Source organism: Sinohyriopsis cumingii, chromosome 5 (genome assembly GCF_028554795.1).
Source record: "Sinohyriopsis cumingii isolate HCF-2022 chromosome 5, ASM2855479v2, whole genome shotgun sequence".
Taxonomy (NCBI): Eukaryota; Metazoa; Mollusca; class Bivalvia; order Unionida; family Unionidae; genus Sinohyriopsis; species Sinohyriopsis cumingii.
This window is the reverse complement of record NC_142965.1, coordinates 58,927,685-58,941,606: the sequence shown is the minus strand read 5'-3', so window position 1 is coordinate 58,941,606 and position 13,922 is coordinate 58,927,685. Positions and strand designations below refer to the sequence as shown.

The window sequence follows — 13,922 nt, the reverse complement described above, 5'->3', positions numbered from 1 at the left end:
TTTGCCTCAACAATGTTAGCTGTTTAAATTTTGTATATTAGGTAATACTTGTTATAACATGATTCATTATAATGCGACTCTGCTTATAGCAGGATGGCAGCATGGCTACCATTTTTTAAATAGTCATGCTACCAAACTAGCTAAAAACAACCAATCTCTTAAGGCAGGAACAGGAATGGCTACAATCAACCAAACAATGGTTAATTGTTTAAAAATAAATACTAAGCAAATGAAAAAATATTTCAGTCTCAGTCAACGTTGTACAATTATTTGATGTTTCTGATGCAATAACAAATGGGCATTTGTTTGGTCCTCCAAATCTGGCCTTTAATAGTGACTTCAGTAATACATGGACCTTTCATTAAAGCAGTCCAACTACAATCTTTAACAAAAACAAAGCACCTTGCATCAAAGGACAAAAGTTTATGCTTACAATTGCTACCAATAAAAAACAAATTAAATTTCCAATCTTTTGAGACCACTGATATGTTGCCATCAAGTTAGTTGAAAATGGGGCATCTTGCAAAGATGTTTGTTAAACTTTTTAATTTGTTCATATGTTTTCATTTCCCTATGAATAGCCTCATCCCCTGGGTAGCCTCAGCATGATGAAAGCTGTCTCCAGCTGAAACAACTAGGTCAATTTAAGTATATGTCCATGTGGTATGTAACTGCTATAGCCATGTGCTACTATCAAAAATGAATATTGTAGTGAATTATTTAGTGATTCCTGTTTGTTCACAAAGGGATATAGATGAAATGAGGACAATCATTTTTAGTCTACCGTTGTGTATTTGTGTTTTCTACAGGATGTGATTGACACAAGAATTTGATATGATGTGATGTATACTAGAATTAATGGATTTTTCACATACATGCACAGTACTTAATGCATTATTGACTGTACTACACAAATGTAAGCTGTCAATATACAAACGTATTTCAGACTAGCTTTGTCTTCATTAAATCAAAAGCATGTACTTTTGATCCTGCTTTTATTACCCCCTCCCCCAGCCATTTTTTGGGTACATGCATCATTTTCTTTAGCTGACTGACTTGGTTGGTTACAACACAGTTGTTCTATGGACCACAGCCATCGTGTTATATATATATATATATATATATATATATATATGGACCACAGCCATCGTGTTATATATATATATATATATGGACCACAGCCATCGTGTTATATATATATATATATATATATATATATATATATATATATATATATATATATATATATATATATATATATGGACCACAGCCATCGTGTTATATATATATATATATATATATATATATATATATATATATATATATATGGACCACAGCCATCATGTTATATATATATATATATGGACCACAGCCATCGTGTTATATATATATATATATATATATATATATATATATATATATATATATATATATATATATATATATATATATATATATATGGACCACAGCCATCATGTTATATATATATATATATGGACCACAGCCATCGTGTTATATATATATGGACCACAGCCATCATATTATATATATATATGGACCACAGCCATCATGTGTTATATATATATATATATATATATATATATATATATATATATATATATATATATATATATATATTGTCTAGAGGCTTAAACTAAGTAACATGACAATAACATGACATGGTAAAACCCATCAAGCATTCAAGTTTCTAAAATATAAATTTATTTCCCTAAAATATATAATCAAAGTGAAAGAATTAAAAATAATTTACAATGTATGAATTGTTAGAATGTTATCCTCAATTGTACTATAAATTTCACATTAATCCTAAGTTATTCTGAATGAAGTTTCTAATGTGTTTATGTGCTAACATGCTTTCACCACTGAAGAATCAGTTCTAAACCCAAAAGTGAAAGTAGAAGATCACAAAAGCCCTTGAATGAATTATTTAAATGTTCAAGCACTTGAATAATTTCACATAATCCTCAAAGTAATGCCTGTTTTAGAATAAATATTTCCCACTCCAAAAGTCTAAGAACAATAAATCATGATTTCCTCTCATGACTCTAACAAAAACTGTGTATAACTGAAGAATCCTAATATGGTGTTTTAATTCTCTTAATGTAAGGACTCTGTGTGCGCAACAAATCAACAAAATCTGAATCAGTAAACAGATTCCTGAAAATTTAAATCTTTATATTGTGAAATACTTAACAGTCATGTTCTGACCTCAAACTACTGAGGCAATCAACAAGTAGGGTGTGCATGATATCCCTGCAGGACAAATGCACTCCAAGTCCGACATAATGTTTTTGTGACTTCCATTCAGATTAATGCATTACATGACCAAATTAGTGGTTGATTTGACCTGGCTAATCTGCCTTGATTTTTTAATGAAATTCTACAATTATTGTATGTACTTTTACTATAACACAAACCAGCAAATGAATTTAAAGAATTAAAATATAAAGGTCATAAACCCCAATGACTTAAATAAAACTGAATTATAAATTAATGTATAATACAGATAGTCATAATTATATATTATATATATATATATATATAAGAAATGTTCTTTATGTGATAGCTATCAGCAGATACATGTGTCACTCTATACACCTCATGTAAACTAGTGTTAGCAGGTGAGACAGAGAGTAAAATAATTTAAAAAAACTTTATTATCACAGTGATGCCAGGTTTAAAATAAGTGTAAATTATGCAAATTTATTAGCAAAGGGAAGTAATAAACCATGTCAAAGTCAGTAAGAACAGGGCGCCCCAGATGAAAATCTTACTGGACAAGTTAAATTATCTTTACTTGCACAGAATTTTACATAGGGTATGAAAGCAAAATCCAGATTTTGCACAATTTCATGAAAATCTAGTCTCCAGGAAAGTAGATCATTTGCGGCTATTTTCCAGTTCTGGTGTAAATATCTGCAATAATAAGGACTAATTCACTGATCCCTCAAGATCTTGTTATACACAGTTTACAATGTATTCTGAAAGTCCTTGTTACTATTATTTAAGCAGACCGAGGCAACAATAACTGATAAAAAGACAGTGTAATTACATGAGAAAATAAAAACATCTTGACACAGGTGACATAAATTGCCTTATGAGACCATTACCTCTGTAGGCAAGACATCAGCAAACAAACAGAGAAACCATTTGATTCCGACAAGGCACCAGGGAATTTCCAGCTTCTCTATCTTATTATGAAGTTCAGAATCTCTCAATCTGTAACATAAAGTTGGGAGTTTCAACAAATATTCTGGAACTGAAAAGAATTCTCTTCACCTCAGTCACTGCTGTCCTGTAGACACTAAAATTCCTAACAAAACTGTATTTCTGAATATTATTTATTTCATTATATACAAAATCTTAAGTCACCCAAAAAGTGAATCAACTTTTATGACCATATACTTCATACTCGCTTCCTACAGTGCATGTATGGAGTATTGGCAGAATCATGAATATTTAGTTTTAAAAAATAGTAATAAAATTTCATAAACAATAAAATCTAATAAAAGAGAAATAAAAATATAATAAACAAAAATACATACAAAATCAGTAATAAAAGTACAAAAATAATATAATGAAATAGAAAAGAGTAATAATGTAATAATAAATAATAAAATGTAATAAAAAGATGCTTCTAGTTATTGTTTTGAGTGTTATCAGTATGGTGGGGGAAAAAAAATTCCCTTGATGGGACTGGTGCTCTAGTGGTTGAAAGGAGTTTCCATGAATTCAAGATAAGACCATTTCTTCCATTTAACTGCTGAGTGTTGAAACTACCTCTGATATTCTTCAGTCATAGCAAGATTTTCAAACTAGCTGCTGTGGTAGACTTACTGGATGACAGACTGGCACCTTTTTCTTTTAGGACAAATTAGACGTTAAAGTCTTCTGAGGAAAACCTCATGTCACAATGATCATACATTCAAGGGAATTAGTGACAAGATTGTCATCAAACCATCATGGCAACCATATTGGACATAGAAATGGCACCATTATTATTTAGGACCAACTAGGTATCATAAGAAGTATGTTGCTGAAAAGCCCATACTGATATAGCTATCCATTTGGAAGGAGTAGAGATACAGCCATCCATTTGGAAGGAGTAGAGATTACAATATTTTCAAAATAGGCACCATATTGAGAGTTAGCCATTTTCATTTAGGACCAGCTAAACATCATGAGAACTCTTCCGATGAAAACCCCGTGTCAAAATTACTTTTCATTTAAGAGAAGTAGGAAAGCAATTTTCAAGATGGGTATATATTCAATGTCAGATCAGCACCGTTTTAATTTATGACCACCAAACATTATAAGAAGTATTTTATTGTAAACCTGATGTTGACCATGTGTTCAGGTGAAACAGTGATAACAAGATTTTCAAGCTGGCCACTGTAGCAACCATATTAGACCTCACATCAGCACCATTTTCATAAAAGACTAACTAGACACCATTAGAAGTCTTTTGGCAAAAACTCCATGTTGACATGAACCATCCATTCAGGAGATGTGGCAATAACAAGATCATCAAGATGGCTGCTGTTGGAGCCAAAATGGACATCAGATTGGTGGCCATACTGGACATCAGGTTGGTGGCCATACTGGACATCAGATCAGTGGCCATACTGGACATCAGATCGGTGGCCATACTGGACATCAGATCAGTGGCCATATTGGACATCAGATCGGTGGCAATACTGGACATCAGATCCGTACCATTTTCATTCAGCACTAACTACACATCATAAGAAGTCTTTTAGTGAAAACATCATAATTCTGCAACCATCCATTCAGGATGTGTTGTGATAAGATTTTCAAGACTGCCCTGTGTGGTGGCCATATTGGATGTCAGATTGGCACAATTGTCATTTAAGATCAATTGGACATCATAAGAAGTCTTTTGGTGAAAACCCCACATAAATATGACTTTTTGCTCAAGAGGAGATTTAATAACAAGATTTTCAAGATGGCTTCCCTGGTGGCCACAAGGCCATATGATTAGTACCATTTTAATTTAGGATCAATTGTCAGACATCTTTTAGTGAAAACCCCATGTTGATATAACCATCCATTCAACAGGAGTAGCAATAACAAAAATATTCAAGATACTGTACTTTAGATCAGCACTCTTTTCATTCTAGAGCATCTAAACATCATGTGAAGTCCTTAAGTGAAAACCTGTTGATATGGCTATCCATTCAAGAGGAATAGCAATAAGAAGGTTTTCAAGATGGCTGCCATGGTGGCAGGCATAGCTGATGTTTGAACATCATCCTTTTCATTTATGATCAACTAGATCATGGGATGAATGTGTGTGTAAAATTTTATGGCAATCCTCCAAGTAATTTAGGAGGATCAGCAATAATAAAATTTAGCTAAAAAATGGACAGATGACCATCCCAAAAGCTCTTCTGGTAAATGACCATTACAGCTAAAAATGCAATGCCAAATAGTGGGTACTTGAAGCAGTGGAGAAATTTTGGCAATTTAAAATCTTATGGTGATATCATAAAAATGAATCCTGTCTAAAACTTTATCTTTTATTATAGTCCCCTAGATCTACAATCATTTGATATAAATTTAGGGAAAAGTCATAATTTAAGACCACATATAAATCCCAGAATAAGGTAACTTTTCATTTAAGTGTACTCAGACATACATACATATACACAAACAATAAAGATTATTTATTATGTTTTTGGATGAAAGTTTTCAATGTTTGAAAGTTTGAGTTTTATTTCCCTGTCCAAATTCCTAACTGATACATATTCCAGAGGGCTTTGTCACAACATCCCTTTTTACAATGTTTGATTGGTGATAGCATTTGATTTGTATGGTCTAGACAGCATAGCAGACTCCTGACTGTACCTACAAACTCAGAGAGACACAGCTAATATTTGTTTTTAAATATATGCATGTCAATGAAAAATATATCAACAAAATATCTCTGGATAATAAAAAACATATGACTATTTAAATATTCTTTTTGGTTGGTAAATGCACATTTTTGTTAATACTGTCAATGGATGGCAAACGTTTTTACTACATGTATGTCCAGCACCATCAGCATGAACATAAAGAGAAACATTTTGAAAAATAAACAATGATAATGGATACAGTGCATATGTGCTTGTGTGCATGCAAGTGTGTGTGTGCACACATCTACCTGACCAATTCTCCAAGTACTTCTTGTTCTACCTTTATCGCAGTCATATCTGGGTTATAGTAATCTATTAAAAGACAAGCAAAATATTTTGAAACCAATACAAATTTCAAGGATCAAACCTGTGACAAATCATAAGAGAGTATAAAGATTGTTTTCTTTATTTCACATACTTCTAAAACAACAAATTATGAATCAACTATTTACCTGTTTTCATGAATGTACCTACTTTAGCAAACTATATAATTTTCTTCTTCATTCAATGCAAATCATCAATTTGACTGCAACTATTTCTAGAGCTGGGTACCAATATAAATTTTGTACTGCATTATTTTTTAACATACCACAACGTGTACCACAATATACCACAATTATGTTTGGGATCAACAATTTAGTTTTCAGGAGGCAAGGGTCTGGGATTCTTATTTCTTATATTCACATTTCTGGCTCTCAAAATAGATGGAAAAAATCTTGTTATGAATTAAAGCAAAATAACAACATATTATATACAATATAGTATTGGAATTTTTTTATCTTGAGATAAAAGAAAATAAAATATAATTCAGCCCCCACCCCCACCCGAGAAAAAAACTTGAATGGTCAGTACCTTGCACATATATTACATGAATTTGCCAAGTTTATGTTAATTGTTTTATAAATTATCATCTAACAACTGTACCTAAAGTAGAGTGATTCAGCTTGCACCAAAGATGACACTCTATAAAAGATATTACTGTATACTGATGTTACAAAGCTTGCTCATAAAAATAGGAAGTGCTGGCAATAAAGCCTACAATTGTCATGCTACACTATTGATATTTTATTGGCAGGGAAACTAGGAGTGGGATGCCAACATTTGGAACAAGATGTTAACAGAGAGTCAGAAAACATACAACACACTAACTCAACAAATGAGAAAATATTTAGTGGACTAGAGAAATTATGTAAGCTTCAAACAGAAATCATCAACTCTATTGAAAATCTTTCTTGGTCTTACAAAGTTCATGTACTTAAATACACACACACACACACACACACACACATACACACACACACACATTAACATATGCTAAAATATAACAATAAAGATGAAATTCTTTTCTTTCTTCTTTGAACCAGAAATTTTTCCAAATATTGGACATGGTCCAAATATCTTTCACAAAATCCCATTAGCTGCCATATTGGCATATTTGACACTTGTCGAACACGTGATTAAAGATCTATAAACATAATTATTTGTGATGAAAAATCAAAACATGCTTTTAATATCATTAAATTCATAACAAGATTACCTGGAAAATTCCATGCATTCCTTACTGACGGAAACTATTAAAGTACCCGTACAGTGAAAAATTACACACTGGAAATAAATACCATAGTAAACAAGGTATACTGATTACGCTGCATATCTCTAACTATTTCAGTAAGTTATGCCAGTGACATTTGACCTGCCATAAATGTTCAAGGACTTTGAAGTAGTTTCAAGGCCATGATTTAGCCATCTAAAACTTCAAGCACTTCAAAGGTTTTCAAGGACCTGTATGAGGGTAAGAAATCTGAAAATTAAGTATAGATGATAGTGCTTACAATACATAATCCCATCAGCATACTTCCCACTAAACAATCAATTTCTCAAGCATGAAGTAAACAGTCATACAAAGAGTGGGGATTGTTTTCACTACTGATTTCTATCTCTGTTTCAAGCATTCCTAAAAGAAAAAATTGGGGTCAGCAAATGGTATGTGTGTATAACACAAGCCAATTGAGAGAGGTATGGTATATGGCCTATATGTAACACACAGCCAATTTAGAGAGGTATGACATATGGCCTTATATAACACACAGCCAATTTAGAGAGGTATGATATATGGCCTTATATAACACACAGCCAATTGAGAGAGGTATGATATATGGCCTTATATGATATGCTGCCAACTGAAAGAGGTATGATATATGGCCATATGTAACACACAGACTATTGAGAGAGGCATGATATATGGCCTTATATGACATGCTGCCAACTGAAAGAGGTATGATATATGGCCTTATATAACACACAGCCAATTGAGAGAGGTATGATATATGGCCTTATATGACATGCTGCCAACTGAAAGAGGTATGATATATGGTCATATGTAACACACAGACTATTGAGAGAGGTATGATATATGGCCATATGTAACACACAGCCAATTTAGAGAGGTATGATATATGGCCTTATATAACACACTGCCAGTTGAGAGAGGTATGATATATGGCCTTATATGACATGCTGCCAACTGAGAGAGGTATGATATATGGCCATATGTAACACACAGACTATTGAGAGAGGTATGATATATGGCCATATGTAACACAAGCCAATTGAGAGAGGTATGGTATGTGGTCTATATGTAACACACAGCCAATTTAGAGAGGTATGATATATGGCCTTATATAACACACAGCCACTTGAGAGAGGCATGATATATGGCCTTATATGATATGCTGCCAACTGAGAGAGGTATGATATATGGCCATATGTAACACACAGACTATTGAGAGAGGTATTATATATAGTTTTATATAACACAGCAAATTGGGGAAAGGGTATGGTATTTGGTAGTGTTTAACACACAGCCAGCCTGAGGTATGATACAAGGTTGATTATAACACACAGCAAATTGGGAAGAGGATATGGTATATGACTATGTATAACACAGAGCTAATTTGTGACACAGTATGGTATTAGACTATGCATAAAACCGTCAACTGGGGAGAGGATATGGTATGTTGTCATGTATATTACACAGCTATTTGGGCTAGGGTTATAGTGAGAAGGTATGGCATTTAGCCATATCGAACACAGCCAACTGGAGAGAAGGTATATATCTGGCCATGTCTAACACACACCAGTTTGAGAGATGGTATGGTATTTGGCCATGTCTAACACAGCCAATTGGAGAGATGGTATAGTATTTGGTCATGTCTAACACACAGCTAATTGAACAGATGGTATAGTATTTGGCCATGTCTAACACACACCAATTTGAGAGATGGTATGGTATTTGGCCATGTCTAACACAGCCAATTAGAGAGATGGTAAAGTATTTGGCCATGTCTAACACACATCTAATTGGAGAGATGGTATAGTATTTGGCCATGTCTAACACAAGCTAAACTATTTGTTGTCGTATGTTAAATACTGTATTTTATATCAACAGAACCAGACTATTTGTGGTCATATGTTTAATACTGTATTTTATATCTATAGAACCAGACTATTTGTGGTCGTATGTTTAATACTGTTTTTTATATCTATAGAATCAGACTATTTGTGGTCATATGTTTAATATCATATTTTATATCTATAGAACCAGACTATTTGTGGTCGTATGTTAAATACTGTATTTTATATCTAAAAAACCAGACTATTTGTGGTCGTTTGTTAAATACTGTATTTAAAAGAACAAAGTTTGCTGATTGGCAAAAACTAGTTACTGGAAAAAACTTAATATAATTTATTAGATGAGGTCTTTGTATGGGTAAATTGTAAAGGTGTGAAGTATTATTGATATAATGGTTCAAAGTAGTATCTTTATGCTGGTATGTACCACAGTACTTTTTCACTGTACTGGTAAGTAGGTAATTTCCATCAGTACAGAAATGCCCAAGTAATCTTGGCACAGCTTTAATGATATTAACAGTATGCTTTCATTTTTCAAGACAAAATAGATTTTAAAATTAACTTTATTTACAAAATGGTTGTACCTGTCACAATTAATGGTGTATATTACAAGTATAAGTATGTGCATGATCCTTTAATCACAAGTTTGACATGTGTATTGTATGCCAATGTGGTGGCCAAATGGAATGAAGTGAAATATATTAAGGTCAAACCCAACTTTCAGAAAAATTCAGATTAAACAAAACACCCAGCCACCCACTCCAAAATTGTCATGTTTAGTCATTTACAAGATATTTTAATGTGTTAGATATATGTATTTCTTTGTAATACTCCGAATCATCTTATAACTTTCCGAAGCGCATTTGTTTTCTGTCTGAACTTTACATAATTCTCAAGTCACTAAACATTTTCTCATTGTTGAGTACCAGTGTCTTATATTTAAAGGCCCTCTCTGATAAATATTTTGCTCAGGTGTTGGCATCCCACTCAAAGTTTCCCTTCCTAATATATCAATATGTACCTAGGAAATTGAAAGCTTCAGTATCAATACTTCCTGTTATTACTGATTGTCTCTCTAATGTCAGCATAGTGTCTTCTACATTATTAGGTATTGTGTAAGCTTTATCATACTACAGCTTTTAAACTACAACTTGTACAACAATTAACATTCACATACAAAATTTATCTGCTATAATGTAATGGCCATTTAATTGGGGGTGTGGTGTGATTTTCTAATGAGCTGATAAATTTTCTTTCCTTTTATCTCAAGATCAATAACATTTGTTCCCAATAATAGCATGGACATAATATGGGGCTATCTTGCTACAAATCAGAGCAATAAGTCTTTTCCAGCTATTTAAAGACAGAAATTAGGCAAAAAAGTGTCAGGCCCGTTTAAGAACAGTGAATTGTTGGTCCCTAATATAACTGCTGCATACTGTGGTACGCACTGTGGTACACTCAGAAATGCTGCATACAAAAATTGGTGGTACCCAGTTCTAGTAAATTTTATACATTAACAGGCTTGTACCTACAACCATTATTATTTTATCACTGTCACCACAGTTTCATTTGGGTGTAAACATGAAGATTTCACATGACTGGATTCTGGGCACTTAAATGGGATGTATCATTCATAGAACGTAAGTGTAATTTGCAAGAAATGCTAAAAAAGTTGTCTGTGCCCTATAGTAACATTTAAAACATGTGGAAAAGACCCAGTTAAAATATATACAATCCCTTTCTCACCTTTGTCATTGGCCAGTTTAGCTGAATATGTCTGCAATTTTAGGAATATGTTACTGTTTTTACTTATACTACTGATTTCTAGTCACACTTGATTTTTAAAATCAAGTATCAAGGGATTGTGTAATAAAATGCTGTGTAATGCATCATCTCAGCAGTGTTATTAATAATACATTGCCCCAAAAAATCTGTCTTTCATAAATTCAAGTATATAAATGCATGTTCAACAATTCTAAGTATTCAAAAGTGGAATTCTGACTAAAACTAATAAAGGTTATGGATGAAAAAGGTACAGTTTTTACTAAAGCTTGCACAAAAAATTTAATTTTCCTCTCTTTTGTCAAAATGGGTACATCAACTCGACAAAACCAGACTACTAAATGATGTTACATGATCAGCATCTGTTAAGTGTCGTATCTTGCTTCTATAACTTGGCAATTTATTTAAGATATTTATTCCCCAGATTTTTCCATAATTTTCTTCCATTTTCTCAAATGTATGCCTAATTTTATTATGGCTGGATCTCTCTCTGCCTTGGATACAATGATGTAAATGGTTAAGAAAACACTATCCTTTGATAACTGATAAAATATTGAACTCAGGATTTTATTATAATCAAAAAGGACTACTTGGTTTAAATTCTCAAGCATGGTGAACCCTTAAGTCTGTGAAGAAGATGAAAAGGGTTCCAATATGCGCTACTTTTGTGTAAGTCAAGCTTGGTACATATGCACCTTTCATAAAAACATTTGCCTGACATTGCTATATAATGGATCAAAGGCAAAAAATACTGATTTCATGTCGGCAAATTCAATGATGATGAGAGATGTTTTGAAAAACAAAAAATTTGTATATTTACTTGGAGCATGTGTAACCAGATTACCTCCCCTTGTCAGAGTTATTTTGCACTGTGTGCTTAAGTTGAAGTACATCCATAAAGGAAATAAAACATGTATTCAGTTCACAAGTGTGATTTATTCAGTTCACAAATGACATGCATTCAGTTCACAAGATGTATTCAGTCCACAATGTTTTCAGTCTACATGTGACATGTAGTCAGTTCATATGCAGCTAGTAAATAATTAGGTACATGCATGGTATATAATCCAATTTTTTCTAAACTATTAAATACTTTATATATTGATCTTGATTTAGCATATTTATCTTAAAGAAATTAGTTTCTAAATCTTATCAACAGATGTGGAAAATGAGACAGAATATTTTTTTCTTACATAGCAAATTATCTTCTGTAAAATTAAAGCATTTGAGTATATTTAATCTGTTTATGCATGTGGGTGTCAATCTGCATGGTTTTGTGAAAAAGTATGTTCTTATTGGTACTTATTTTCATGCATTAGGAAAGATCACAATTGTTTCTACAGAAGAATCAATATTCATTGTGCCCTTAGATTCATGGTTTGCAAACAACCACAATGCCCACAAGAACTGGAACCCAATGAAAACTGGAACCACATGGGAAATAGTGAAAATTCACAGTAGGAAATAAAAATAGCTAAAAATAGGAACTGAGTATACTTACTGTGCAACTCAAATCCACAAAACCCAAAACCTGTGATAAATTCTGCATGAGAATCGATTTTTCAAGCATTACATGTGTGAATCTATGCAGTTTATTAGAAATAATCAGCAGGACAAACAACCCAGGCCCTGATCTTCTGGCACATTATGAGGTTGAATCAGACTTATAATTAAATACATATGGTACTTCTAATGATTACCATGCACAATATCATTGATAAGAGTACTTCTGATGATTACTTGGCAAGATACCATCAATATGAGTACTTCTGATGATTACTTGGAAAGATATCATCAACAAGAGTACTTCTGGTGATTACTTGGCAAGATATAATCGATCATTATACTTCTGATTATTACCTGGCAAGATTTCATTGATAAGAGTACTTCTGATGACTACCTGGCAAAATACCATTAATAAGGGTACTTCTGATGATTACCTGGCACATGATATATCATTTATAAGACTAGTTCTGACAATTACTTGGCAAGAAATAATCAATAATAGTTCTGATGATTACATGGCAAGATATCATTGATAAGAGTACTCCTGTTGATTACCTGGCAAGATATAATTGATAAAAGTAGTTCTGATGATTTCCTGGCAAGATATCATTGATACAAGAACTCCTGTTGATTACCTGGCAATATATAATTGATAAGAGTACTTCTAATGATTACCTTGCAAGACATTGCATAGAGAACTTCTGATGACTACTGTACAAGGTATCATTGATAAGAGTAGTTCTGATGATTATCTGGCAATATATCATTGTTAAGAGTACTTCTGATGATTACCTGGCAAGATATAATTGATAAAAGTAGTTCTGATGATTATCTGGCAATATATCATTGTTAAGAGTACTTCTGATGATTACCTGGCAAGATATCATTGATAAGAGTAGTTCTGAAGATTATCTGGCAATATATCATTGTTAAGAGTACTTCTGATGATTACCTGGCAAAATATCATTGATAAAAGTAGTTCTGATGATTATCTGGCAATATATCATTGTTAAGAGTACTTCTGATGATTACCTGGCAAGATATAATTGATAAAAGTAGTTCTGATGATTACCTGGCAAGATATTATTGATAAGAGTGTCCATCAACCAGAAGGCTTTCTCCTCATTTTTCATCACAAGCAGCATTAAAGCAACCACAAAATTCATTCCCTAAAACAAAATGTAAAAAAATGGTTAAAACATTAAGTATCAAGAAATGTGTTCATGGAACACAGATGCTTGCAAACTAACATAAATACAAAATTTAACCTAAGTGTGATGA

The 13,922-nt window shown here is 32.6% G+C and overlaps 1 protein-coding gene across 1 annotated transcript in view; it reads right to left on the bottom strand.

Moving 5' to 3' along the window:
- The window catches only part of LOC149799248 (growth hormone-regulated TBC protein 1-A-like), a 76,223-nt gene that overhangs the window by 21,614 nt on the left and 40,687 nt on the right, over positions 1–13,922 (bottom strand). The window contains exons 6-8 of the mRNA XM_089958528.1: positions 13,714–13,810; positions 6,188–6,251; positions 3,132–3,240 (exon numbers count right to left, since the gene is read on the bottom strand). Coding sequence (XP_089814654.1) covers positions 3,132–3,240; positions 6,188–6,251; positions 13,714–13,810 — 270 coding nt within the window. The remainder of the gene's footprint in view (positions 1–3,131; positions 3,241–6,187; positions 6,252–13,713; positions 13,811–13,922) is intronic.